Here is a 25,631-nt window from a genome sequence, read left to right as displayed (position 1 = left end):
AGAGTGAGTGATGGATGGGAGGCCTTTGGGGTGGATGCGTAATGTTTATCAGATAAGATAAGCAAATACTGCAGTGGGTGTGTGGGGTGTGTGTTTACACTTTGTGAACGTTTGACCTGAGATGAATCCCAGAAATCACCACAGACGGGGGCTTGAGGGTGGAAACGTTGCTAAATGTCCCATAAAAAACTTTTTTTTTTCTTTAAAAAGGGGGAGGTTAGAAAGATTTCTAGATCAAATTGAAAAAGAAAGAGAATTACAGGCATAATGGATTTGAGATATCCATAACACAGCCAGCAAATCTGTCAGAGGCATTTTGGGAGCAGACATGAAGGAGCCTAATGTGTGTGGTGGTCACATCACCAGAGACATGTATCAGAATCCTAAAGGGGATTGAGGGAGGTGGGGGAGTGTTTCAGACGATATCAAAGACTTGAGACGCTTTGAAAAGATTAACCAGGGTAACACAGATATCCTCACAGGCTGTGTCACGTCACACACCCTGGATGCCCGACGTGTGCTGCAGGTACACACCGAGGCACTGACACGCACGCACGCACGCACGCTCCCGATGGCAGGGCACGCAGGAGATAAGCAGCAGCCAGGCGACATCAGTGGAGAGCGTGGATTTTCTCTCATGCACATGCTTGGACACACACACACACAGACACACAACCTCAAGGGCTCAGCTGACATTCTCCCATGTCCCTGTCTTGGTAAGGGTCCCAGCATATGGGTCATATGAGAGGCCAAGGGGAAAAACAGAGCAGAAGAAGCCCGCACAGGAAAATGTCATCCTCACAGCATGGATAGGACACACACACACACACACATTATGCATATACACATGATGCACTGTCTCCTACTTTATTTGCTGTGTACATTAACGATCTAGCCAAGCAAATCAAACATCTGCATTGTGGAGTAAAGTGTGGAGGAGAGGAAGTTAGTATTTTATTATATGCGGATGACATTATTTTGATGGCAGAAACAGAGGTTGATTTACAAAGAATGTTGACATGTGCAAGCGATTGGTGTAAAAAGTGGAGACTCTTGATAAATGAAAAGAAAACAGAAATTATGCATTTTAAGAACCCTGTTAAGCAAACAAGTGATTTCCAATTTCATTTTGGAGAGTCAAAATTGAATTATTCAAGAAGCTACAAATATTTGGGTCTCTATTTGGATGAACATATGACTTTCATGAAGGGATCATCGCTACTGGCTGAGTCAGCAAACCGGGCACTAGGGGGTGTTATAGCTAAAATAAAGACCCTGAGGGATGTTGGGTACTCCACCTACTCCAAATTATATCAGAGTTGTGTGTGTCCAGTGTTAGATTATGTAGTAGGAGTATGGGGATTCAAACAGTACCCTAAATGTGAGGCTGTGCAAAACAGAGCCATGCGGTATTTTCTTGGTGTACATAAATTCACACCAACACTAGCCGTTATGGGAGATATGGGCTGGGAACCCAATGAGGTACGGTGGAGTGTATATATGGTGCGTTTATGGAATAGGATACTAGGATTAAATCGTAACAGGATTGCAAGAAAAATCTTTGAGTGGGACACTCTGACCAATGGGGCTTGGGATAGGGACATATATGACATCTTGCTGAGAGCTGGATATGAAGACCATTATTATAATAAAGAGAAAGTTGAGATTAACGTATTAAAAGAAATTATTTTTCAACGAAGTAAAGATAGATGGGCATTAGATATCTGGGGTAAACCAAAGCTGCGTACTTACTGTGAAATAAAACAGGTATTTGGCCCAGAAAACTATGTTTTGTATAATTTGTCTAAAAAGAAAAGATCCCTGTGTGCTCAATTGAGAGCTGGTATTCTTGGTCTTCATATCGAGACAGGCAGATATGTTGGCACAGCAGAAGATGATAGAATTTGTAACTTATGTGACATCCGAGAGGTGGAGAATGAAATGCATTTTGTGTTCTACTGTCCTTTCTATGACTCTACAAGACAAAAATTATTTAGTAAAGTAGATCCAAATAATGAATTTGTGTGGTTGGACGATGCTGAGAAGCTAAAACTTCTTTTTTATTTGAATATTTTTGCATTTTCTTTGTTTCTTGAAGAGGCTTGGGCAATGAGACGAAGAGCGATATATTGTTGAGTACTGAAAGTAATCTGAAATTGTTTATTTATGTCACACCTGTGTGGCAAGTAACACCAACAGGAAGGACTGTCTAGTTTTTGTTTTTTTTGTATTTGTTATTGTGTCTTGTAATCCCATATGGGATGGGCCACAGTGGTGGCATGACACGAAAATAAAATATTCATTCATTCATTCATTCATTCATTCATTCATTCATTCATTCATTCATACACACAGAGCTAAACTGGGTCTATAAATACAGCAGTAAAGCAGGGAGCGGCAGAGTGGAAAAAGCCCAGTGGAAAACCGTTCAATTGTTAGCTTAGCAGCCTAGCTCTAAAATTAGCATTAGCAGCACAGCAGAGAAGAGGCCTAGAAATCAGCCTGCAAAGCACCAATCCTAACCTTAATTATAAAGGAAGACAGCATCAAGACTGAGTCAGGACCAGCCACCCGCACCTCATTAGTCTACCACTCCACACATGAGGGGTGGGGCTGGTTTAGCACCCAGAGCTTAGAATAATCTCAACTTCAAAGAATATGGTACATTATATCATTAGCCTATGTAACGCCTTGGCCTATATATGCAAATCAAAGCCCCTCTCACCGAAGGCTTCAGTCACTTTTAGCAACCTCCAATTATATGTTCCTGAATGAGCCCCTGTAAGGTGAAAATGACATCCCATAATAAGGGTATTCTCATCAGAGTGGCAACGTATAGCTCATCACGTCCCAACAGACTCCAATCTAAATTTGCCTCTTCTGAATCTTTAGCCTACTTTGTGAAATGGGCAGAGGTTAATAATGATAACGATAAATTAATCTGAAGCAAACGGTTTTGTCTTCCAAATGAGTTAATTTCTGGTTTGCGAGGGTATGTTTAAGGAAGGAAAAAAAAAGGTGAGTGGGATATTCAACAAAGGGTAACACTGAGATAGCAGAGAAGTCACAGCCAAGGTTGTTTGAGAAAATTGCTGTAAACTTTTTTTTCATTACTACTGTTCACACCTTGAATGTGACACTCGCTCTTCTTTCCATATCTTCTGTTCTTTCACAAGAAAAAAGAAGTGTTTAACATGATGACTTAATGTGCAGTTTATTTAGGGGTGTGATAGTGTTTGCAATGCATTCAACTCAAAAAGACAGAGTGTTTCCCGTTAGGACACTCCCAATAAACAATGCTGCTGTCTGTGGCTGGCACACACACACACACACATACCAAACTGCTAATTGCCCTGTCGTGGATTTTACAGTTTATTTGACATCAAAGGTGCGACATAGCGTCCATGAACCTGTGTGTAGGGTGTGTGACTGTGCGACTACTCTATGCACAAACAGCTGCTGTGGTAGAAGGTGATAGGCAGGGTGTTAAAGAGACAGATAGTTGTTGAAAGGTATGAGGGGGGAGACGTGTAAGCTGATGAAATGCAGGATAACCTTAGCCTTGGGCGTGCGCACAGACATTTGTACTATGTATACGTGGTTTTGTCTGTGTGTATGTGTGGGCGTAACGTGATTAAATCCGGACTTGAAAAGAACCTATTATATGTTCTCTTGAACTGCTTATGTGCATGTGTGTGTGTGTGTGTGTGTGTGTGTGTGTGTGACATCTAAAATAAAGACTAGGGCAAAGTGTTAAACCACACTTCAGGTTTCCCTTTAGATGTTTACATGAGATAATTCATCTCAGTGCAACCAAACGTCAGCACCGAGCTGCACATACAGTACGACATGTCTCGGGAATGCTTGGTTCTGATATTTGGCAGTCGGCTGGGTGTCTTCATACGCTTGTTATTAGACAGTTAAATAGCAGCAGAATGTTGTCCAGCCTCTGAGGTAATGTGTAGCAGAGACCTGTTAAAAAAAACCTCTAATATTAGAACAAGACGTATCTGCTTCTTTCTTGTTCAACAACATCCCTCCAGCTCTACTGCAGCTCGTAGGTGTGCATGTAATTATGTCTCCATCTGCTCCACTCCGCGGTGTCTTACCTCTGAGGCAGAGGAAGGTGAGGAAGTCCTCTGTCTTGGGCTTGCGCCTGGACAGGTCCTGAATGGAGGAGGACAGCGATGAGGAGGCGAGCAGCGTGAGGGACGAGGAGGGCACGGTGGCCAGGCCGGTGGTCAGGCTCGCTGGCTCGGCCACTTTGACGGGCGTGGTGCTGGGCGAGTTGGGCTGCGACTGGGCAAACTTCCTCTGAGCCTGGAGCCGAGGCCTGAGGGGGGGGAGAGACAACAACAACAAGGATGAGAGTGTGAACTATGTGATATGTGGTGTTTAATTACAGCCGAGCAGAGCTGTGTTCGTTCAGCTGAGAGGGGTGGGAAAATATGACAAAAAAAAAAGAAGACCACCATGACTGCTAGAGATTTCCAGCTCCACGTTCACATGACGACAATTATGAGCTTATTCACACAATAAATCATGTTGATTTTCAAATAATAAAATATTATTATCATACAAAACAAACACACAGAGAAGCTGCTATTATATTAGCCCAGTGTTATTATAGTAGACCTTGTGTACCTGCTGATCATTTATCCCTACACATCTTGTTGTCTGCAGCTGATTAAAATCTCACACACACACACACACACACACACACACACACACACACACACACACACACACATACAGTTTCTCTCATATATTTTCATCATTGCTGTGGCCCTTTGTCTATTGTTTCACTGTAGAGTGTATTGCTCAAACAATTACCCTGTAGTGAAGAACGGAATGGAGCATGAGCTCACGATCACTTGGGAGGCGCAGGCACCCACACACTCTCGCCGGCATCTGACATGGTCATTCAGCGTGTGTGTGTGGGTGTTTGTATGTAAATGTGTGTTATTTACATGAGTAAATTACAGGTGCATGGAAATGTATGCATGTAGCCGTTGCTGTTTCGCTCCTGTCGAGCTCTGGTGGAAGGTAATTAAGGCGTCTATAGGACGGCACCAGAGCAGCTGATGATAACCAAATACACAGGACGCATCTGCCAAAGGAACAACACAACAACTGAGACTCCTCATCTCTGCATCTCTCTTCATTGCTTTCTCTCTTTTGCTCCCACCTCTTTCCCATCTTCCATTATTTCCCCCCCCCCCTTCTCTCCTTGCTTTCCTCTGCAGTCCACAAAGCCTTTGAGATGTCTTTCATTTTTCTCCACGCTTGTCTCTTTTCTCTCTTTATTTCACAGTGTGTGTCAGTGGAGGCGAGGGACGGAGGAGAATATTAAAGAAGTGGATGTCTGAAAAAAAAAAAGGCTTTGGACTCACTTGCCTACACAACCCATGTGCAAGCACACACACACAGCCTTGATGTCTAGACACATGCGTGCACATACACAAACCATTTGTGTTAGACTTCTCAGGAGGTACGTGAACCAGCAAGTGGCCTCAATCGATTAGCGCTACTGTGTGTGTGTGTGTGTGCCTGAGTTACGCTATAAAGGTTGAGAAGCAGTAATAGAAGCAATGTGATATCCTAGTATTATTTGTCAATTTGCCGCAGACAGGATTGAAGTCAGGGAAGATAGGATCATGTCTGGACAACACCCACAATGCATTTGGCGCAGCCACTGAAAGGTGCACAGCTCCGATTACACTTCAATCAGAGAACAGTGCGGTGTCAAAACGTGTCAATTTCCTGCCGTGACATGGGTGTAGGCTCGATATGTGAGAAATTGAGAGATGATTGCATACACATCGTCAAAGCATCGAGTTCGAGCGCAAGGTGTGAGGAAACTGAGCACACAGCTGTTTGCACACGTCCTGTTTGTTTACACTCAGACACTCTGTAAACAAAGTCGTATCAGCTGGTATTCTACAGAACAAAAAAGTGATCAGCAACTACACAAATTCCCGTCATCCTTCAGATCAAGGATAGGTACGAACAGGGAGTACAGGAAGTTTTCCCCTGGTATCACAGAACAAATTATTTTCTATTCAGTTGGAAAAACAATATAAAGCAGACGCTTCATGTAAGACTGTGATGGATTTGAAAGATAAAATTTGAAGAGCTCCCAAAGAATGAAGGGAGGAAAAAAAACAGAAAAATAAAATTTTGAGTTGTCAACCAGTTTAGATAAAGGATCTAATAGTAAAAGGGAGCAAATTACAGAGAGAGGAAGAGACCTGACAGAGACAGGGGAGAAAATGATCTAAAAAAAATGATCAAATCTGAGAAAAACGAATGGAGCGAATAAACCAATGAAAATCAAACACTTTAGAGAAGAGGTGTGATACACAGCAAGAGAGACAAGTGCAAAGGGTGAGTGAAGTGTGAGAGGTAGAGCACCTCCTCTTCATTTCACACATCCACATTGTGTCTGCTAGGCTGGCCTTAAGCTGCTGCCTGACTGAAGAGACGGAAAATGTACACACATCCATAAACTTCTACAAAACGCACAACTTGCTTACCGGGCTTCAAGTCAAGTCTTTCCCCCATGAAACTTCACGCACACACACTATGATAAAACAAAGCGCTTTGGCCATGGGACCACTAGGGATAGAGAGTGCAGTCACTGTCAGAGGATGGAGGGGGGATGAGGCCAAAGTGATGGAGAGAGGGGGGGAGAAAGAGAGGGCCACAGGGAGGCTGATGTGCAAAGGAAAGTTAAAAGAGAAGAGGTTTGCATGACTGTAAGACTGGGAAGGAGGTTGTGAATGAGAGGATAAGCAAAGGAGAGGGGAAGGAAACTGAGAGAGAAGGAAGGACACAGTATAGATCACAGTTAGGTAACTCTAACCACAAACATGCCACAACATCCAGTTTGGCAATTCGACACAGTGCATTTACATTCTGCTGCACACAGGCACACACCGAAGATGACACTTAAGAAAATAGCATTTTGACATTAATGTAATTCTTTAATGCATGGCAATGTGTTTACATAGACGTATGTATTAACATCTGCATGCATGTATTCATGGGTGTGCAGCTGCTGCTTTGCTATTATGGGGTTCAAATGTGCAAATGTGCAGCCAGCCATCCACGTCCCATTGTCCTATAAATTCAGTCGTGTGTAATCACACAGGGAGGGAGGGATGTAGACTAAACTGAGCTAGGAACACTTCTTAAAAACAGCAAGCAGAGGAGGGAGACTGGTGACTCTGTGGTAAGACAAACCCTGGATAGCTTTATTGCTTCAGCCTTAGATGAACAGAATCCCATTCAATGGCTTAAAGACAGCCAGACAGAGGGGGATAACTGACACACATACACACAAAGAAAAAACAGAGTATGACAACAGAAATAAAGCACAAGCGATTGTGCAAAAGAATGAGGACAGACACAGATGAGCTAATAAAGCAATGTGCTTACTACATCCTGTCTAGACAGTCAAGAGCCTCAGGTTTTCCAGGGAGAATCCTCCGTTATCTGTTACCTATTAACTAACATGGGAGATATGCTGGGGGGCCTTTCCCAAACTCAAACAAACACTGGAAATACGTTTCTAGTTACAGGTAATTCTCTAGTAATTGGACCAAATTCTGTTTACATTATGCATTTTCGGTTGTCATCTTCGTTCTCTCCGTTTTAAAATAGTATGCTAACGCAGGAGACAGGGCTAATAAAAAATGCAATAAAAAAAGATCTGCTTCACTGATGATGTAATAGTTTGGCAGGGAATGTAGAAGCCGGGGAAACAGATGAATACAACGTTGGGGAAACGACAACTTCAGAAAGAAAAATAATTATTCTAAAGATGACACCTCTCCGGTTTGAAAACAGCACTTGAATGGCAAAACAGCTTAGTGTTGTTATTCTTAATGTGTGAGAAAATTAGGGCATAAAAAACAATTACGGTAACACTTATTGAACAAATTCAAAACAATTCATCCCCCAAAGTTTTGCCAATATGGGCCTATTGACGGCGTGCCACATGGCTTTAATTAACAGCTGAGGAGACAATCTTGATACTTGAGGTTCAAGTGCAGCAGAGACTTGCAGACAAAACACACACAAACACTTCACTTCCACACTTCCCAAGGTAAATATTGAGAAATCAGCATGGGAACAATTTGCAATGACATGACTGTTTTTTGTTAAGTGCTGCAACTGCACTACAGGCTGAGGGTAACACGAGCCTATGATTTTGCCCTCTGTCTGCCCAGTGTGTGTGTGTGTTCGTGTGTGCACGCAAGCCAGGGTACACCATGTTCCCAAGCGTGTTGGGCTATAGAATAGTCACTGGTATGGTGCCCCAGTAGGAGAAGTGAGGCCCATGTAAGTTAAAATTAGCCTGATTGCCCTGATTGAAGGAGAATGAGAGGAGAGCCACAGAGACACACGGAGGAAACAGAGATCCAACAGCGGTAGAAAAAGCAGAGATTACAACAGGATGTCCCCATTCATCCCTTTCTAATCCACCTTTCATCCATCTCTTCCTCCCTCCATCCCTTCCTGCCACCCCCCCAGTCATGTACCCTTCAAAGGGCCGCTCTAATGTCTAATATTACACATGCCACGGTAGCTGCCGGAGCATTGATTATCTCTGAGAGAGACAGAGTGAGAAAATGTGACAATCCTGTCACCCAGCAGTCCTGGGAAAGGAAGGCGGAAAAAAAAGAAGAAAGGAGGAGGATAAAGGGCCATTTGATTTACCTCCAACACATATAAAATGTAGTCAGACGAAAAATGGGGTGGAGCTGGTGATGAAGAGGCAGAGGGGCCGGGGACAAGAGAAGGATGAGCTACAGTCAGAGAAAACGGATTGTGGTCACCACGCAGCCGTGGACGGACGCGCACGCATGCACATGGGCGCTGTCAATCAAAAACACGGCGACTTCTGGCTCTGTCCCTTCAGTCTCCATTTCATCGACACCTTTTTCGAGTGATGACCGTTTCCATAGGAACTGCTGCGATGGCAGGACTCCTCCTTGTGGTCATCTTGATTTATCCTGCATGGTTGTGTTTGTGAGCAACACACAGCCTATACACTCTCTACTGAGTACCCCTGCATCTCTGACCCCTGTCGGTAAAGCCAGTAAAAAGTGAGTTCATCTTAACACTCCAACCCCAACTGCTCTTAAACCAGTTCACTGTCAGCCACATCACATCTGCAGGGAGCAGGAAACTAGATGACTAAGCACATTTGCCTGCACAGCCGACAACAGCTGATTTATTAAACAGCACATCAACTCATTTGTGCATAAAATACTTATAATAGATGCAACGGAAAATACTTTAAATGCCAATTAGGCATGGGCCGATTGTTGAAAAAGCCGCCTCCAGTGCATGTTTGATTTATTGAATAAGCTGCTGGCTCAGCATATCGGCAACTTTCAATTCTTTATGTACATGAAATATTGATGTATGGAGTCCAACACATGCAAGTACAAGCCATATATAATTTAGTACAGCAGAAGAGACAGCTAAGAGACATAAACACTGTCAAGACTTCAACAGCAGCGCGTAATAGATGTTTTAATTCCTCAAGCCTGGGAAAACATTTCTAGTTGCTATTTTGACATTTGTGTTAATGGGTGAAATCTAGCTCGACAGAGGGAACACAAAATACCCAAACTGTCTCTGATTCCAAAGTTAGACCTAGAGCCCGATGCCCAAGTTTTAATTAAACGTGAAGCCCGTTCTTCAAGCCAGGTCCTATTTTTACCTGCTAGATTTCCATCTTTCTCTAAATATAGCGTCGGAGCTAATCCTTTAATGAGTAAAATGACACAACAAATGTGAGAGGGCTTTTAATGGCATGTGTATCTGTGGCCCCGGTGTCGCATACTGTACACTATGTCCCCTGCAAAACGATGCCAGGGTCATTCACAGCGGAGCCTTCTTGGCTGTTATGTGTGGTGTGGTTTCGGACCTCTGCTGCACCACTGAAACCTGAGATTTTGGATAAGGCTGGGCGAGTGGAACACGAGATAGAGGGCCCCGTGTTGATTTGTGCAAATGTGTCAGCCGCCTCCAAATTTAATGACTCTCTGCACTCTTTAATACTGTCGGAGCTCTTTGGATACAAGCAGTCAGCAGCTATGTCAAAAATGCACCATTAATTGGAAAGCAACCGTGTATCTTAATTGAATCCATTCCAAACATCCACATAACAACAGAGAGAGAGAGAGAGAGAGAGGATGACTGACAGAAAGTGGGGCAAATAAGACAGAAAGAAAGCAAAACAACAACAGCACACTTTGGTGAGGAAGTACGATAGTGTACAAGGCCAGAGCAAAGCGATATAACAGCCAAATAATTCCTCTTTGCATTTTACCTACATACCTGATGGGAAACTGACAAAAACAAAGCTCGTTTAAATGTGTATACTTCCATAATTTGAATGTGTTTCCATAATCTGAACTGTTCCAGGAGTTTGGCAAATACATCAGTACCACTCTAAGTGATCCTCCAGCTATGTCAGACATTTAAATTTCTGGCTACTGTTTTCTTTCACTCTTTTCGCAGAAACATGGCACACGTGAATCAAGCGGAGCCTCGAGCATGTCCACGGTGTGTCCAAGGTTTGATAGATGTTGGCACGAGGCTGCACTCGAGTCAGACTTTGTGTTCCTTCCAGTGGTAAAGGTTATTGTGTGAGGAGAAGAGCACTGATCCAGAGTCTGTACCTTAGGGACTGTATTAATTGGCTCCAGATGGCCCACATGGTCTTCATAAAAGAATACCTCGGTGCAGCTGACTCTGTGCGTGTGTGTGTGAGATGTGTCCATTTTGTCCACATCAGAACAACCTAAAATGTGCATGTTTATGTAGATAAGAGTGAATGTTTATGTGCAAAGATTATTCTTCAACAAAATGTGTATGTGTTTAAGTCTCTACCTACTCATCTGTCTATATTTCTTTGTGTATATATGTATGTATATGTGTGTGCGTGTATGTGTGTGTGTGTGTGTGTGTGTGTGTGTGTGTGTGTGTGTGCGCGCAAATCTGGCAGTCTGTTCAGATTAAATCCATCAGCACATAAATGAATGAGCAGAAATTGTGTGTTTGCACAATTTCTTAAGCCCATAAGATCTTTCAGTCTTCAAAATGTGATGTTGAAAGCAATGATTGCACAGTAATTGACACCATGTGGGCAAAGCATGTGTATGAAAGAGATAAAGCCCCAAGGTTACTATGTTTTAGCAGGAAATAAAACAACTTTTCTTGGATTGTATATAGCAGGAACTCCAACTGTAACCTTTCAACCACATACTAAATTTAAAAAGAGCTCGATCTGAGCCAGTGTATAAATTGAAGAAAATTAATCAACTGCCCTTTACAGATGGTAACTCCTACACTGTATGGAGCAAATGGTCGGGTTGAACGTTCAGAATGATGGATTCAACTTGAGCTTGCAAAACCTCCTTTTGTGCAGTGCTCATCTCCAAACACAAACCCTGAGCTGGCTGATGCGTAAACACTCATAAAGCGAACACGCACACTTCACTCGATGTGTTTATTGCCTTTCTGTCTCTGTGAATTTAGGAGCAGGGCGACACTGCAGCGAAGTGACCCGCTGACCCCGTGACCTTCACCTCATGGTCTGTGCAGACCCCGGTCACGTACACACTGAGCATGTGCACACCAAACACAAATAAACACAATCATTACTCAGTGAGTCAAGGCTGCAGCTGATACGCACTATAGAGGCCCACTTAATACTCGCCGTATTTGACCAAAAGGTACACACAGTAGTTCACTATATGACAAGCTCTGATAAACATGATAGTAATGTATATACTCGGGTATTCCTGTATATTTTGTCAGCAAGTGGTTTTTAGCGCGGATCTGCTTTGCTTTGACATTAAGATGAATGTGACTCAGTGTTATTCAGAGGTGCGATAGTGTGTGTGTCCCTGTCCAAACTTGGCTGTGACAGCTATATGCTTCTAGCAGTCACAATACGGCTGATATTCACTTGAGATAAAAGACAGAGCAGGGCCCGAGCGCATATTTAAATATAACCTTGGCTTTTCACTCGGCCGTTGAATGAAGCCATGAGAGGGGGGGAGATGTGCTGATAGGCAGATGTGGAGACAGAAGACATCTTGACAATAGATCAAGCTTAGTTGTATCTCTGTGAATATATAAATGCTATATTAGGTCAGATGGAAGTCACCCATTGTCCCCTTTGTCACTTTAAAAATGCTAATGCACAAAAGGTGGCGCTGCACTTGGGCCTAATACCACCAAAATAACTTCAAAAAAACACCAAATGCAGCACAAGGTTTTGAATTTGTGATGAATTACATGGCAGTAAGGACTGAACAGTAGTCCTTGATCCTCTTCCATCTCCCTCATGGCCAAAAGGAAAAGATAAAATACCACACGTAAATATGGACAGATCTTTTTTTTTCTTTTTTTTAAAGCAGTCAAGCTCCACTGCTCAGGGCTATTTGCTAAAAAAAAAAAAAAAACCCAGCCACCCTTTCACCACGCAAATGGAACTCAAACCCTGTGACCTCTGACCTCGCAGTCCACCTTAAATCACCCATGGGGGCAGCTGACCACAGCCAGGTTCGGTCAATAAACATCAGAGTCTCTGCTATTTGTGCGAAGCAATCAGCCTCATTAAGCCTAAGTCCCATATGCAGACCTTCAGAGACCTTGAGTGGACTCACATGAGGCCTTAAAGCTGCAGACACAGCAGTCTATGACTCAAACAAAGGACTAGGCTCAAGTATAGCGCAGTGGCACAAATAAGATAAGTGGATAAACTCAATGGTGAACGTACATTTTCTGCAATTGGGATTACAGATTTTTCTGTCAATTTGATGACTTCCTGTTGGAATTATCTTTGCATCCGAGCAGATCGGTTCAAAAGAAAAGGTGAACGGCGCCTATATCGTACTTGTATCTCTCTCGCTCTTTCTCTTTCACACCAATTTACTGAAGATTCCCAGGTTGAGATGACAACACTGACCTTTCTCATGGGTCACCACACTCTGCAGAGGAGCAGCTCCTGCTACATTTCTGAAGCCTCTTTCCTTCCTCCCCATACACAGCCACTTGCGAGCTGAGCCGTCTTTACCAACACAGCATGACTGTCTTCAACTGGAAGACACAACTTTGACGTAGGCTAATCAGATACAACATTAAAACTTGAGGCTTTAAGCTTGCGGCTGATCAGTATGATTATGCTGATCATCACCATCCTCTCGAAATATATTCTAATGAAGGCATACACTGATTTTAATATACTGACACCAAACAGATACTGATTCTACAATAATCTGAGTCATCTTTAACCCTTGGGGGGATATTGCAATGCTGTACAGAAGGTTAAGCCCCCTCAAGGCAAATTTGTGATTGTGATTTTTGAGCTGTTCCAGCGGTTCTCGAACTGGAGGGCAGGCCTGGAGCCACTGCAGGGGCTGGAGCGGATGACCAGTGGGAAAATATGGAGTGATTATTGGGGGAAATAAACAAACACTAAAGTTTTCTGATGCTATCAAGCTGATGTTAATTATAAAAGTCAGCATAGATCGGTTTTTATTAATTGCTTCCTTTATCACAGTTAATAACTGATTTAAAAAAAACCTGTGCCTGGAGCAGGGGAGGGTGGGTTTCAGCTTCTGAAGTGGGGCATGCCAGAAAAAGTTTGAGAACCACTGGGCTATAAAATAAAGTTTGACTTGACCTTGGCTTACAGATATTCTTACAGCTAAAAAAAGACACACTATAAAAAGTCTTTATGACTTTAGGATGGCAGCCCCAAATGCACCATATACAAAAATAACAGCATACAGTAAATCCCTCGAAGCATTAAGAATTTTCTTTTTGTATTATGCCATAAAAAAGCACCGTGCCAACCTGTTGTAACACGGTTAATCTGTGCTACAATCACAGCGCTAAACATTTGTGTTTGACAGTGATTATGGGAGTCAGTTTGTGTGCTGAGTGACATTATGGACTGTGATGGATGGTTAATACTTCTTCACCCCTTCCATTCGAGTGGAGCAGAAGGCTTTCATAAAGCCGCAGCCAGGCAGCGACAATGAGAGGAGAATTTAGAGGAGATTTTGGAGACTGACATCCAGAGCTGAGTCACAGAGAGAGACAGAAAAAAAGAGAAAGACCATTTACACTGTACTGAAACAGACTGAGTATTTAGTGGTATCCCAAACAGGGCAATCCTTTTGAATGCACAACCAAAGCTGCTGGTGTGTGTGACTGGCTGAAAGCTCACTGGACTATCTGTCCACATCTCTGATCAACTCAATCTAACATCTGTGGATGTCTTTGTGCTTGCTTATGTGAATCCTCCGCTTTCTATTCATTTAACCATTAGGTGTCACTACAGCAAGGTGGTGCACTGCATATAGGTCCCATCCAAAGCAAATCAATAGACACATTATGGCCCTCTATTAACACGCACTCACAGTGTGTGCGTGCAGACCTGCGCACACATGCATATAATCCCTCATAAATGGAAATGGTGATTATGCATTACTGACAAGAGTCATTGGTTACGCTAGACAAGACAAGTGTGTGTGTGTGTGTGTGTGTGTGTGTGTGTGTGTGTGTGTGTGTGTGTGTGTGTGTGTGTGTGTGTGTCTGTGTCTGTGTGTGTCTGTGAGTGTATACACACTTGGCATTCATTAAGTCGAAACAAAACAAGCGGCAGCAGCTGAGTGTTTGAGTGTGTGTCTTGGCCGAGACAACAGAGAGAACAGATTCAAAGAGAGCCAAAAGTGGGGTGCAGTAAAGAGAGTGAGGGGAAAAAAGAGAGAAAGAAAATGAGAGAGAGAAGGAGCGAGAGAGAGAGAGAGAGAGAGAGAGAGAGAGAGAGAGAGAGAGAGAGAGAGAGAGAGAGAGAGAGAGAGAGAGAGAGAGAGAGAGAAAAGCAGAAATTAAGTTAAGAAGAAGTCTGTCTGAGAGGGGCACTCAACTTTTGATCCACACTCTCTCTACACACACACACACTTTTGCAGAGTTTGTATTCAGGTTTTTTAACTCACATGCACAGATCAGCTAGTTGGGTTGCCAGGGCGACACTGTGAAAAAAAAAACCTCTTGTAAGCATTAATTAGATTAACTGTGTGGTGCATCTTGATCTAATTCTCCTGGTTCTGGTTTCATCACAACAGACAAGAGCATTCAAGACTTGTTCGGAGCCCATTTATAGTCTCTGAGCACAGTCATGTTTGACCTAATTTGAAAACCTAAATTCCCTGTTTACATCCTGCACTGAATATAGAATAAAGCCACAAAGACTTCCTGATCATTTAGAGGAAAACCACACTGAAGTCATGTTTAGTTTCCACCTGTGAGAGGAGCAATTCAGAACTGAAATACCAGTGAATGACTTTGTTTTTTCACTTATGACTCAAAGATTTACGAGTTGCTGACTCACCAAAGAAGCTTCTGCAACAGCAGGATGTTTTACGACTGAACTCAAGAGGTTTTAAATATTCTCCTAGACTGCCAAACAACTGGAGACGCCTGCAAAGCATTTTAAATCATACATGCAAAAAAAAATGACCTCCTGTATTTTTTTAATTTTTCTATTAAGCCTTTGTTTAACCAGGTTAGTCCCACTGAGATCAAAGATCGCTTTTATATATAGTGAACCTGAGTTTCTGATAAACACAGACACAGATTAACATCAAATGTGGATGAGCAGAGGTGCGGGAATATAACTAGGTCAGTAAACCGTGGCAGTGACGATGAGAGTGTGCTAGATTGTGAATGTATGTAGTGTGTGTGTGTGTGTTTGTGTGTGTGTGTGTGTGTGTAGGGCCTACTCTTGGCAGAGGAACCCCATTTGGAGAATATGGTCATGCTGGTAGGAAAGGGCTACAATGAGCTGGCATGTTTGAGGGGATGTGCTGCCAGTCTCTCCACCAATCTCAGGAGCATGGGAAGGCAAACACAGAGTTGATCTCAAAGACTTCTAAAGGGGGTCGCTTCCTGCCAAAAATCACTTGCACCTGTCCTTCTGTCTCTGCCTCCCTTCCTCTCTCTCTCTCCTTCTCTCTCTCTCTCTCTCTGCGGCTCCTCCCAGTCTTCCCCTCTCCGTCTGCACCCGATCCCTTCATCCTCTCTCAACAGTGTGAAACTTTTTCTCCGCTCAAAATTGGAACCAGCTTTACGCCGCTGCTCCTCCCTTCTGTTTTGGCCGGTGCCAGGTGTAAGAGCTCCTGGCATCGTCTCACTTAGTCCTGCTCAGAAACAGTGCGGGGGCACCCATGCCAGGGGCACTGGAGTCATCCCTCACACATAAAGCACAGACACGCAGACACACACACACACACACAAAAAGATAAGCATTTTAAGAGGGCGTGAGGCATTGCCAAGCACTGGCTGGGCTTGCCTTTCATTAGCATCAGATAGAGAGCCTTTCTTCACTCAGTCCTGCTGTGCGTGTGTGTGTGTGTGAGTGAGTGAGAGAGAGTGTGTGTGTCATGAACTAATGAAAACCATAGAGCAGTCTGGCCTCAAACCCAACTCCATTCAACACACACCACTGCAGACCATCAGAGGAAGACAGAATAAAAGTATGAGACTGTCCTTGTTATAGCGTATTCCTTCAGTGCTGTCCTTCTTGTATAGAGGAGACTAGTGTTTATACTCCACTATAATATAAGCCACAGGGGTCACTTGGTTTTAATTCAACACTTTCTGTTGTTAGTTAGGCAGTTCTGTTACAATTATCCTCTCATTGCACATGTATCCGCATTTATCCAGTCTGACTTCAAGATAAACTCCTATGAATATATATATATATATTTTTTTACTACTTGCTGGAAAAAAACACACATTTTCTTTCTTTATCTCTGATTTGCTTTCATCATTATTTCATTCAAGGCTATACGATTCCTCAAATTCAGAAGTCTACTTGAGTCTCAGCGACGAGCTCCTGATATCAGTTGTTCCAGTGGCCTTCTGTTTCAAAGCCAGGTAGATGAAAGCTGGTAATGACTGAGCTCAGATTTGGAGGTTACAGTATCGAATGACAGCTACGGGGACGGAGGCAGGTGCTTGACACACAGTGAATGGAGCCTGTATGGGCCGCTCATTACAGAGGGACATCTGCTGCTGTCCGGCCTCCCAGGCTCCGCCCCCTAGCTTTACACTGATGCTTTGATGCCCTGTCAATGTGTGCGCGAGAACAAAACAACACACACTAGCAGACAGGCACGCACCCACGCTCAACACACACACACACCTGCCACCTACAGTAGACGGCTGCTTGAGAATAAAAATCTAAAAGAGAAGAGGCTGCTGGGAATACTGTGTACAGACACCGTGTATACTGTATTATGTGTGTGTGTGTGTGTGTGCGAATGTGATGTCGAGGCAGAGGGAAAAACATAAGCTTTGAGACACACACACCACCCATTTTAATCTGGTTCACTCTATAGAGCATAAGTATTTGTAAATCATATTTTCCAGCTTGTGATTTCAAAACCTGCTTCATGCCGAATGCATTAGAAGCATCACATTTTCCAAAGATCCTTTATTCCATTTTCCAAGAACATTTGTCTCAGGGAGAGCAGCGTTCTCTACCAATTTCAGTGAAAATTGCTATTTTTCACAGACGAAATCTGTTTCAATAATTCACCCGCGATATAAATGACTTCATAAAAAAATTACGCCGGGCGGAAATTAGCAGCTTATTGTACTCTGCAACAACTTCAATTTTTAAATAATTCATTTAGGAATGCATGGCAACATCGCTTTAAGTGGCTCATTATAAATGACTGAAACAGCATTTGTGTTATAAGACGGGAGGCTGCGCTCATTAAAGGACCTCGATGCTCTTTTAAGGATGCTACTATTTACACTTCTCTGTTGACTGTCATATTCTATTTCAGAACTAATGGGCAACTTGCTCCTCTCCAAACATTTTAGTGCACACACTTATCAGTGAGGGGAAAACACACAGAGAGAGAGAGAGAGAGAGAGAGGTTACTGAGGATTTTGGAACAGATGATACATGGGAGACAAAGAGAGAGAAAGAGCAAATAAGAAAAAGGAGAAGATGAAGCACGATGTGTGTGTAGAGAACTCTGCACCATGCGGCTGCTTGTTAACCCAGAGACCTTGAGAAATTCATCACAACTAAGCTGCACTTACAAATTGTAACAAGTGTGTAAAGTTCCTCATCACACTCACAAACTGACACATTCACACTCCCAGTATCAACAGCAGCAGCAGCAGCAGCAGCAGCAGCATCCGCCGCCTCTGGCATGAACTCACATACACAGACACCACGAGGCCCACAAACCTACACAGATGCAACAATCAGAGCTCTCTAAAGCAAACCAGATTAGTAACCTCACACAGCCTCACCTCTTCTTTGCAGGACTGTCCCCATTGTACTCGCCGCTCCCGTCCAGTCCCTGAGAGCGCAAGGACCCATCTTCTTTGTGGCTGCCCTTTGATCCCGAGCCATTCAGCTGACCATTGGCTAGGGAACCTGGAAACACAAAGCACCAAAAACAGGGGTTTGAGTCTGGCCAGCATTATATATTTTTTTACAGATCAGATTGTTGTGAAAGCGTCCACCTCCAGATATCTGGCATTATCCTCCATCAGTAGGCCATTCCTGGGGCTTAATATTGTTTAAAATATAGCTCGAGTCTTTGGGGAGTAAACAATGTTTTCATCTGACAGTGTTAATAAAGCCTTCTGTTTTTGTCTTTGATTTGATGCAGTGGAGAGAGGGCTGAAGGCAGAGTAGATGCATTTCTTTTGATAAGATTATAGTAGCTCTGCTTTATCTGACAGATTAAAATGCAGTGCAACGTGGAAGAAGATGGAAAGACAGAGTGAAGAGGATAAATACAGAGAGAATACAAATCATTCAAGCATCTAGACTGAAAAATAAAAAGCATGCGGAGAAAAGCACTGAAGATGTTCAATGGAAAAATCCTGACAGTGTCCAGTCAGTGTGACTGAATGACAAACTATTGCAGCATAATGGCAGCTAATTTTGGAGAGGCAGGAAAGTTACTTATTCATTTCTCTGTCCCCATTTCCCCTTGTTAAATGCAACTGCTGCTGACGTGCGTGATGTGTGCCGTTTGACAAAGAATTAGAAAAAGAAAAAGAAAAGGAAAACAAGCCTGAGGCGAGCGAACGAAGTGAACAGATATTGCCGGACTTGACATTCTTGCTGAGCCCAATTGACATAGCCCTAATTAAATATTTAGCAAGCAACTCCGACAAACAAAATAAGCCCCCAGACAGATTCTTAAATCAAAAGCAACAACAGGCACCGAGAATTCAAATTAGGTCAAACAGAGGAGTGGAAGTCAATGGTAATTAAGGGAGACAACCAAATTAAATAGATATCACAAGGCGTAATTTCCTCATGGGCAGTTCTTGGAATGTGTCATACAGGCCTGTCGGACTCAACCACAGAGTGTGAATGAGCAAACTTAACTTTTCAGTTATTTAAAAATAAAAAAAGAGGGGAAGAATGGAGGAGCTGCCACAGGGGGACTGTGTCCAACTGGAGACACAGGTCACATGTTTGACCAAATACATATCACTCTCCAAAACTGAAGAGTTACTGTATATTGATTCCATCAAGGTTTCACACCTACAGCAGTTCATCACATTTTACCTGTTTTGACCTGTTTTGACAAGTTTTCATGCCTGACTGGACTTTGGTAGGGCAGCCTGTTAAATTATTCACATTCACTTTGCAGAAACAAATAACTCACTCAACATTCAAGTCAATGGTTTGTTCAACCAAGAGCTCAGCTCTCATAAATCTTTTCATTCACCAACACCTTCCCCACTTCTTATTCCACTCCTTCATCGGATGAGGTGCTCATCACCTTCCCCGGCGCACCCCCTTATGAAATTCCATTTGGCTGACGCTTCACGAGGATGTGTCACTCAAAGTGCACCGCAACACTCCTAATAGCGGGTGTCAAAAGAAAAAGAAATTAAGATAATAACGACAGTGGAGCACAGGTTAGGATAACTGGCAACTTGAATGATATCCTGTTAGCGGGGACGCTACTGTTGAACAAGCCCAGGCATTGTGTCATCAGAGAGAGATGAGAGTGGGAAGGGAAGTTGTAGATCAAATGACAGTGTAGGAGACAGGATGAAGATGAGCAATTGTGGAGCAGGTAAAAGAAGTTTTCAAACATATGATTTAACTGAGATTTATAAACATGCTCTGGGCTGAGTGAGCACACACGCACAAGTCATACACTCATCAGTGCATAGACACAGGGGCTGTTGGTTTTTCTCACACGCAGGGCACGTCAGTACCTGAAAGCAGTGGTACAGTCATCAGATACACATCGCTGCGGTCAGAGAGTTTACAAGCGCCGGCGTGATGAGTAAGGCCATTGCATTTTTGGCAATGCTTTATGTTGCCATTGCAGAGCCTTTAAGTCTATGGGCCTCACATGAATCACTGTTTTACAATGGCTCCGCCGCACGAAAGGCTTATATCCATATTCCTTTAATCTATCAAGAGTTTCACTTGAAGTCCTTTAAAGTTTCCACTTTTTTTAAAAAGAAAGTACTATTTTTTTTTTATTATCTGCACAATTAATCTGCATCTAAAGACTCCCTTGGTTCTATCAAAGATAAATTCCAAAGATTAAGACATATCAGGACATTTTTCAGCACTTAATTAATTTGTGACCATGAAAAATATGTTTAAAAGAGAAATTAGGGGAAACTGATTAAAAATGATAATTACGTAAAATACTGCAAAACCAAAGAATGTGCACAACTTCTGGACAATATCATTTTGTCAGTGAAATTTGCACTGGAGCGAGAGAAAAAAAAAAAGCGAAGTAGCTCATTAACTTTAATTGTGCTCACAAAATGACTGACGCGTGATGTCCCCACAGAACGCAAACAAACAGGGGGAGGCCCATTTCATCACCCCCACTTCCACTCTCCTCCGCTCTCTTCCTCCCCTCCATCTACTCCCCAATATTCCTCCTAAGAGTTGTCTGACATATGCTGGTTGCACATGAGTGCTCATGTGAGGGGCAGTTCAGGGAATCTTGGGAAGGCAGAGGCCTGGGGATGGGCGAGTGTGGCGAGTGTGGCAGGCGGGCGGGCAGGCGGGCAGGGAGCCAAGGGCCAGTGTCTAAACTCAAGGTCCTGGTGCTGGAGGAGGCCTGTAGGACAACAGGCTGGGATGGGCAGAGGTTACAACTTGAGGAGGGGGCGTTGGGGTGTGATGAGGCAGCAGAGGGGCCATGCCAGTGTGCCATCCCAGTAGCCTCTCTTGGGGAGGGAGGGCGGCTTCTAATCAGATTTATGCGTGCTTAACTAAGCCCATCGCCTCGCTATGTTCACCTCAAGCTCTCGAGAGAGCAGAGGTACATAGCGTAACATGGCATATCACAGGGCTGAGAGGAGCCTATTAGTGTGAGCCATAGTAATAAGTGGAACTATAGCAGAGCAGCCATGCCATGGGAAAGACTATCACCGGGGCAGAGTGTGCCCTTACACAGTCTTGACTACACTTAAGCTTACATTGTCTTAATGTGAAAATGAGCGAACTGACACACCTAATGGAATGATATAAGGCCTGTGAATGCAGCTGTGCTTAAATGCTTATTTGTTTTGAGGTTAGCAGATATGTGGTAATAATCTGTCTTTTAACTTCCCTCGCGCTGATGAAGAGACTTTAATCTCCCTTTCCTTCTTGTAAACAAGAGCATTAAAATTCTATTTCATGCCCTTTGTGCAAGCAAGCCTTGATGCCTGTATACAATTAAAATTGGGGGATAAAATGAGAAGAAACAATGGGGGAGGTTTATTTTAGGGAAGCTGCATCCAATAGTATCTGTTCCCTGAAATTTTTCAGAGTAGCGGATACTAAAAACTGACTGCCTGGCGAGACAAATTGAAATAAGCCCAGAATATACTGCTCCTTCCTTCCAAAGCTGAACCTCACAACACTGCATGATACTTACCACAAGCCAGAACAAAAGCATACAGCAGTCTGCAGTTAGAAACACGGCATCTGCTATTTTTTTGCAGTTCAAGGCTCTAAATCTAAAGTATCAAAAGGCAAAGATGGGCTGAGCTGCTGTGAAGAAGAAAAAACGAGTCAGGGGGGACAGAATAGATGCAATCTCTTTGACTCACTTAATTCAATACCTAAACTCTTCCTCTTTTTGCTTGTGCTTCTTTCTTTCTTTCTTTCTATCTATCCTCCTCCCTGTTAGTACTCCTTTATCTGTCCCTCCGTGCCAGGTGATGTGATCACCAGAGAGAGAACGGAGGGGGGGCCCGCACACTCGGCTGCCATGCAAAGAGCGAGCGGCATGGGAAATACGGAGAGACAGCACAGTGATGGCAGAGCGAGTGCTGAAGCGAAGGGGGCGACGTGCATAAAAACCAGCAGGAACGACAGGTCTTGAGACTGGTAGACAGACGGGAAGAGAAAGAGAGGGGACAGTCAGAGAAATGGGCGAACCCTCTCTCCAGCCCCTCCAGGTTTTTGGCCAGCAGCCAGCTCCTCCATCAATAGCACTCAGGGAAATGGAGAGGGAGGAAAGGAAAGAATGGGAGGGGAGAGAGGAGGAGAGGTACAGACGAGTGTATCAGGAGGGGGGGGAGATGGCGAAGTAAGGAGGTACAGGAAGAAGATGCAGCTTCAGCGATTCGGAGAACTGGAGAGGAAGGGTGGGAAAACAGGACAGAGGGGAGGAAACGGGAGGGTGGTGATGGAAACAAGAGGGAGGGAGGGTTTGGGTGACAGATACTGTAGATAGTTAAGACAGACAAGGCAGAGGACAGGAAGGACAAAGCGGAAAAGAGGGAGATGACGAGAGAGAGGGAGACAGAGATGGATGGAGGGAACGGGAGTGAGAAAAGGGCTTCTGTGAGAGAGAGGGGGGGGGGGGGGGGGGGGTTGGAGATACATAATCGAGGACATTGAGCAGCAGGAGTGAGAGGAGACTGGAGCTTGCGGAGAAGGCAGTAACCAGAGTCCTATTGATGTGTAATGAAACACTGCATCTGGGGGGGGGGGGGGGGGGGGGGCAACCGGAAGGACAGACGGATGGATGGAGGGGTGAGAAAAGGAGAGGAAGAGGAAGAACGTGGCTGAGATGGAGAGGGAGTGGGTGAATGAGCGGAAGCCAGGACGCAGAAGGGCATAATGTCATTTGTTAAATAATGCAGGGAACGAGCACGAGAGAGGCAGGAAGTGTGATGGACACAGAGATGGACGGCTGCCAACAGCGAGGGGTAAAGTGGCCGGGGAGATGGCATGATTGCTGGTTATGGGGCAGGGAGAAGGCTGGGTGGGTGGGGAGATAGACTGACACACACACACACACACACTCGGACACACACACAGCTGACTGACAGACTGCCACACCCCCCTCTAAAACAGATAGCCAGTGCTGTCACGCAGCGACGGAGAGAGGAGGAGGAGGAGGAGGAGGGGGGGGGGGGTGGATGAAGGTATGTGGGGAGGGAGAGATGGAGAGACAGATGCCTGGGGAGGGAGACAAACGCTGCTTTTTCCAAGATTACAGCCAGGTATTCCTCCAGCCTCTTTCATTCACATGACACATATTACCCCAAAATGGTGGACTCTTATTTTGAAATAAATTTAAAAACGGAATACCTTGCACCGACAGATAATTAAGCGGCAGCTCTTTTTGTTAATCAAAGTCATTTTCAAGCACAAACTCTCCGGGGACAAGCTTCTGAAATGTTCTTCTTTCGTTATGTTTCTACATCTATCTACTGTATCTTTATTTAAAGCCACATAGTCAAATATATATTTTTTACAGCAGAAAGTATATAATGAATTATATAAAACTCATAATTTCCCACTGATGCCTTACAAATACTCAATACTGAAATACTGAAAACCAATCAACATTGTAAATGACACCAAAGAGAAAAATGTAGCAGCTATTTTTGCTTTAACATTGAAGCAATTATCAAAAATGTCTCTTGATTAATTTTCTGTCAGTGAGTAATTCATTAGCTGACTGATTATGGCAGTAGTAATCACTAATCCATCACCTGCTCCAACTTTGCCTCTGACGTTATCTAATACATGCATGATGTGACTCTCCAAAATGGCTGGTGGTTTCGCAATAAAGCCCGTGCGAGACTGCAAACTGTGGCACATGTCTGGCCCCAACCTAAGCCCAGACTCTGTAACCCACAGTCCTCTAAAACAGCGGGGGCTGCCCATTCAGGATGTAGCACACGCTGAGTGTGATCCTCCAAAATGGCTGACAGTTTCACCACATCGTCTGCGCGAGACGGGAAACTGTGCCGCTCGCACAGCCTCCAAAGCCCCGCTAACCCACAGTGCTCTAAAACAGCAGGGCCCGTCTATTCAGCCCCGGCTCCCTTTTGTGTCAGCGCAGGCTGCTGTCGTTACCCCCGGTGCGACGGGCTGCTGACGCTTTCTAATGAGTCATTTTTATTCAGGCGATAAGGTCAGCTACCCGCGGTGGCTTAAAAGGCCCCGAGGAGCTGTGGAGTGGCAGCCACGAGATGCCAGACAGACACACAGAGATACACTAGCTACAGGGAGGGGAGGGGGCACAGAGAGAAGAAATGAAGGTGTGAAAAAATATATAATAAAAGGAAAAAAAATGGGGAAAGGGAAAAAAAAAGGTATAAAAGATAAGCTACATTTCAAAAGAGATTTCCCTCCTGTCTGTCTGTCTGCCTGTCTCCCGTACTGCCTAGATGGATGACTGGCTGGCTTCCTTGGCTGGGCGTGAACTTTCAGAGGCTTTTTTTTTTTCTCCCTCCGGTTTCCTTTCTTTCGGTGTCTGGGTTGTGTTAATGTCAGCTGAGAATAGCTTCTGAGGCACGTGTGAAGTTCAAATCTCCGCTGTTGGCTGGCTGAGGGCTTTTTATGGGTGGGAGCACCGGTGTCAAACAAAGACATGGTGGCTGCTTGGTTCAAAACAAGCTGTTCATCATCACCCCCCACCCCTCACCCCTCAACCCCCCTTCTTTGCTCTCACTCTTCTTCTGTTGTTTCAGGTTTACACGGCACAACCGCAAAAAAAAAAAGAAAATCTCTGAACTGTTGCTGTAGCCGGCTTCCACCTGGAATTGGATTTCTGTCTAACTAAGCAACTTCAAGTATTAATCCATGTCAGGGGTTTTGCTGTTCAGTCCCGGTTTTAATGAGTCTGGACCCCAGAGTGAGTGTAAATGTCCGAGCTGGAAGAAATTAACAACATTTGTACACATGTTTTCGTTGTGATCGGAGCCCCTCTGTTTGAAGCAGAAACAACCTCTGAAAACAAGTGTGTAATACTTGCAGCCTAAAGGTTCCTTTGAGGACGTGACGGTGAACCAAGACTGCAGCTCACTGACCACTGACCCACAACAAAAGGCAAACAACAGCCCTTGATCATTTGCTCTCATTGGTTTCTCTCCATTTCAAGCGAGACCAGTTCCCGTTGACAAAGAAAACTTGCTGGGTTTTCGCTCACAAACAGACTAATAAAACTGTCGCTTGCAATTAAAGGAATGAAGAGCTAAGCTGAGATACTAGCCTCTGCAAAGCCAGACAAAACTGGCAACTCCAACATTTCCTCCATAAAATGTGAGTCTAGCGAATT

General features: G+C 44.0%; 1 protein-coding gene across 2 annotated transcripts in view; it reads right to left on the bottom strand.

Annotated features, from left to right (window-relative positions):
• jarid2b (jumonji and AT-rich interaction domain containing 2b) overlaps positions 1-25,631 on the bottom strand; it is a 103,139-nt gene that overhangs the window by 25,470 nt on the left and 52,038 nt on the right. The window contains exons 3-4 of one of the 2 annotated variants that reach the window (XM_083982543.1): positions 18,373-18,499; positions 4,110-4,333 (exon numbers count right to left, since the gene is read on the bottom strand). In XM_083982543.1, coding sequence (XP_083838669.1) covers positions 4,110-4,333; positions 18,373-18,499 — 351 coding nt within the window. Of the gene's footprint in view, positions 1-4,109; positions 4,334-15,035; positions 15,068-18,372; positions 18,500-25,631 lie in introns of those variants that run through there. The other variant, XM_083982544.1, reaches the window with a different exon arrangement.

This window comes from Trachurus trachurus (genome assembly GCF_905171665.1).
Source record: "Trachurus trachurus genome assembly, chromosome: 11".
Classification (NCBI taxonomy): domain Eukaryota; kingdom Metazoa; phylum Chordata; class Actinopteri; order Carangiformes; family Carangidae; genus Trachurus; species Trachurus trachurus.
Note: the sequence above shows the minus strand (reverse complement) of the source record. Positions and strands in the feature narration are given on the sequence as shown.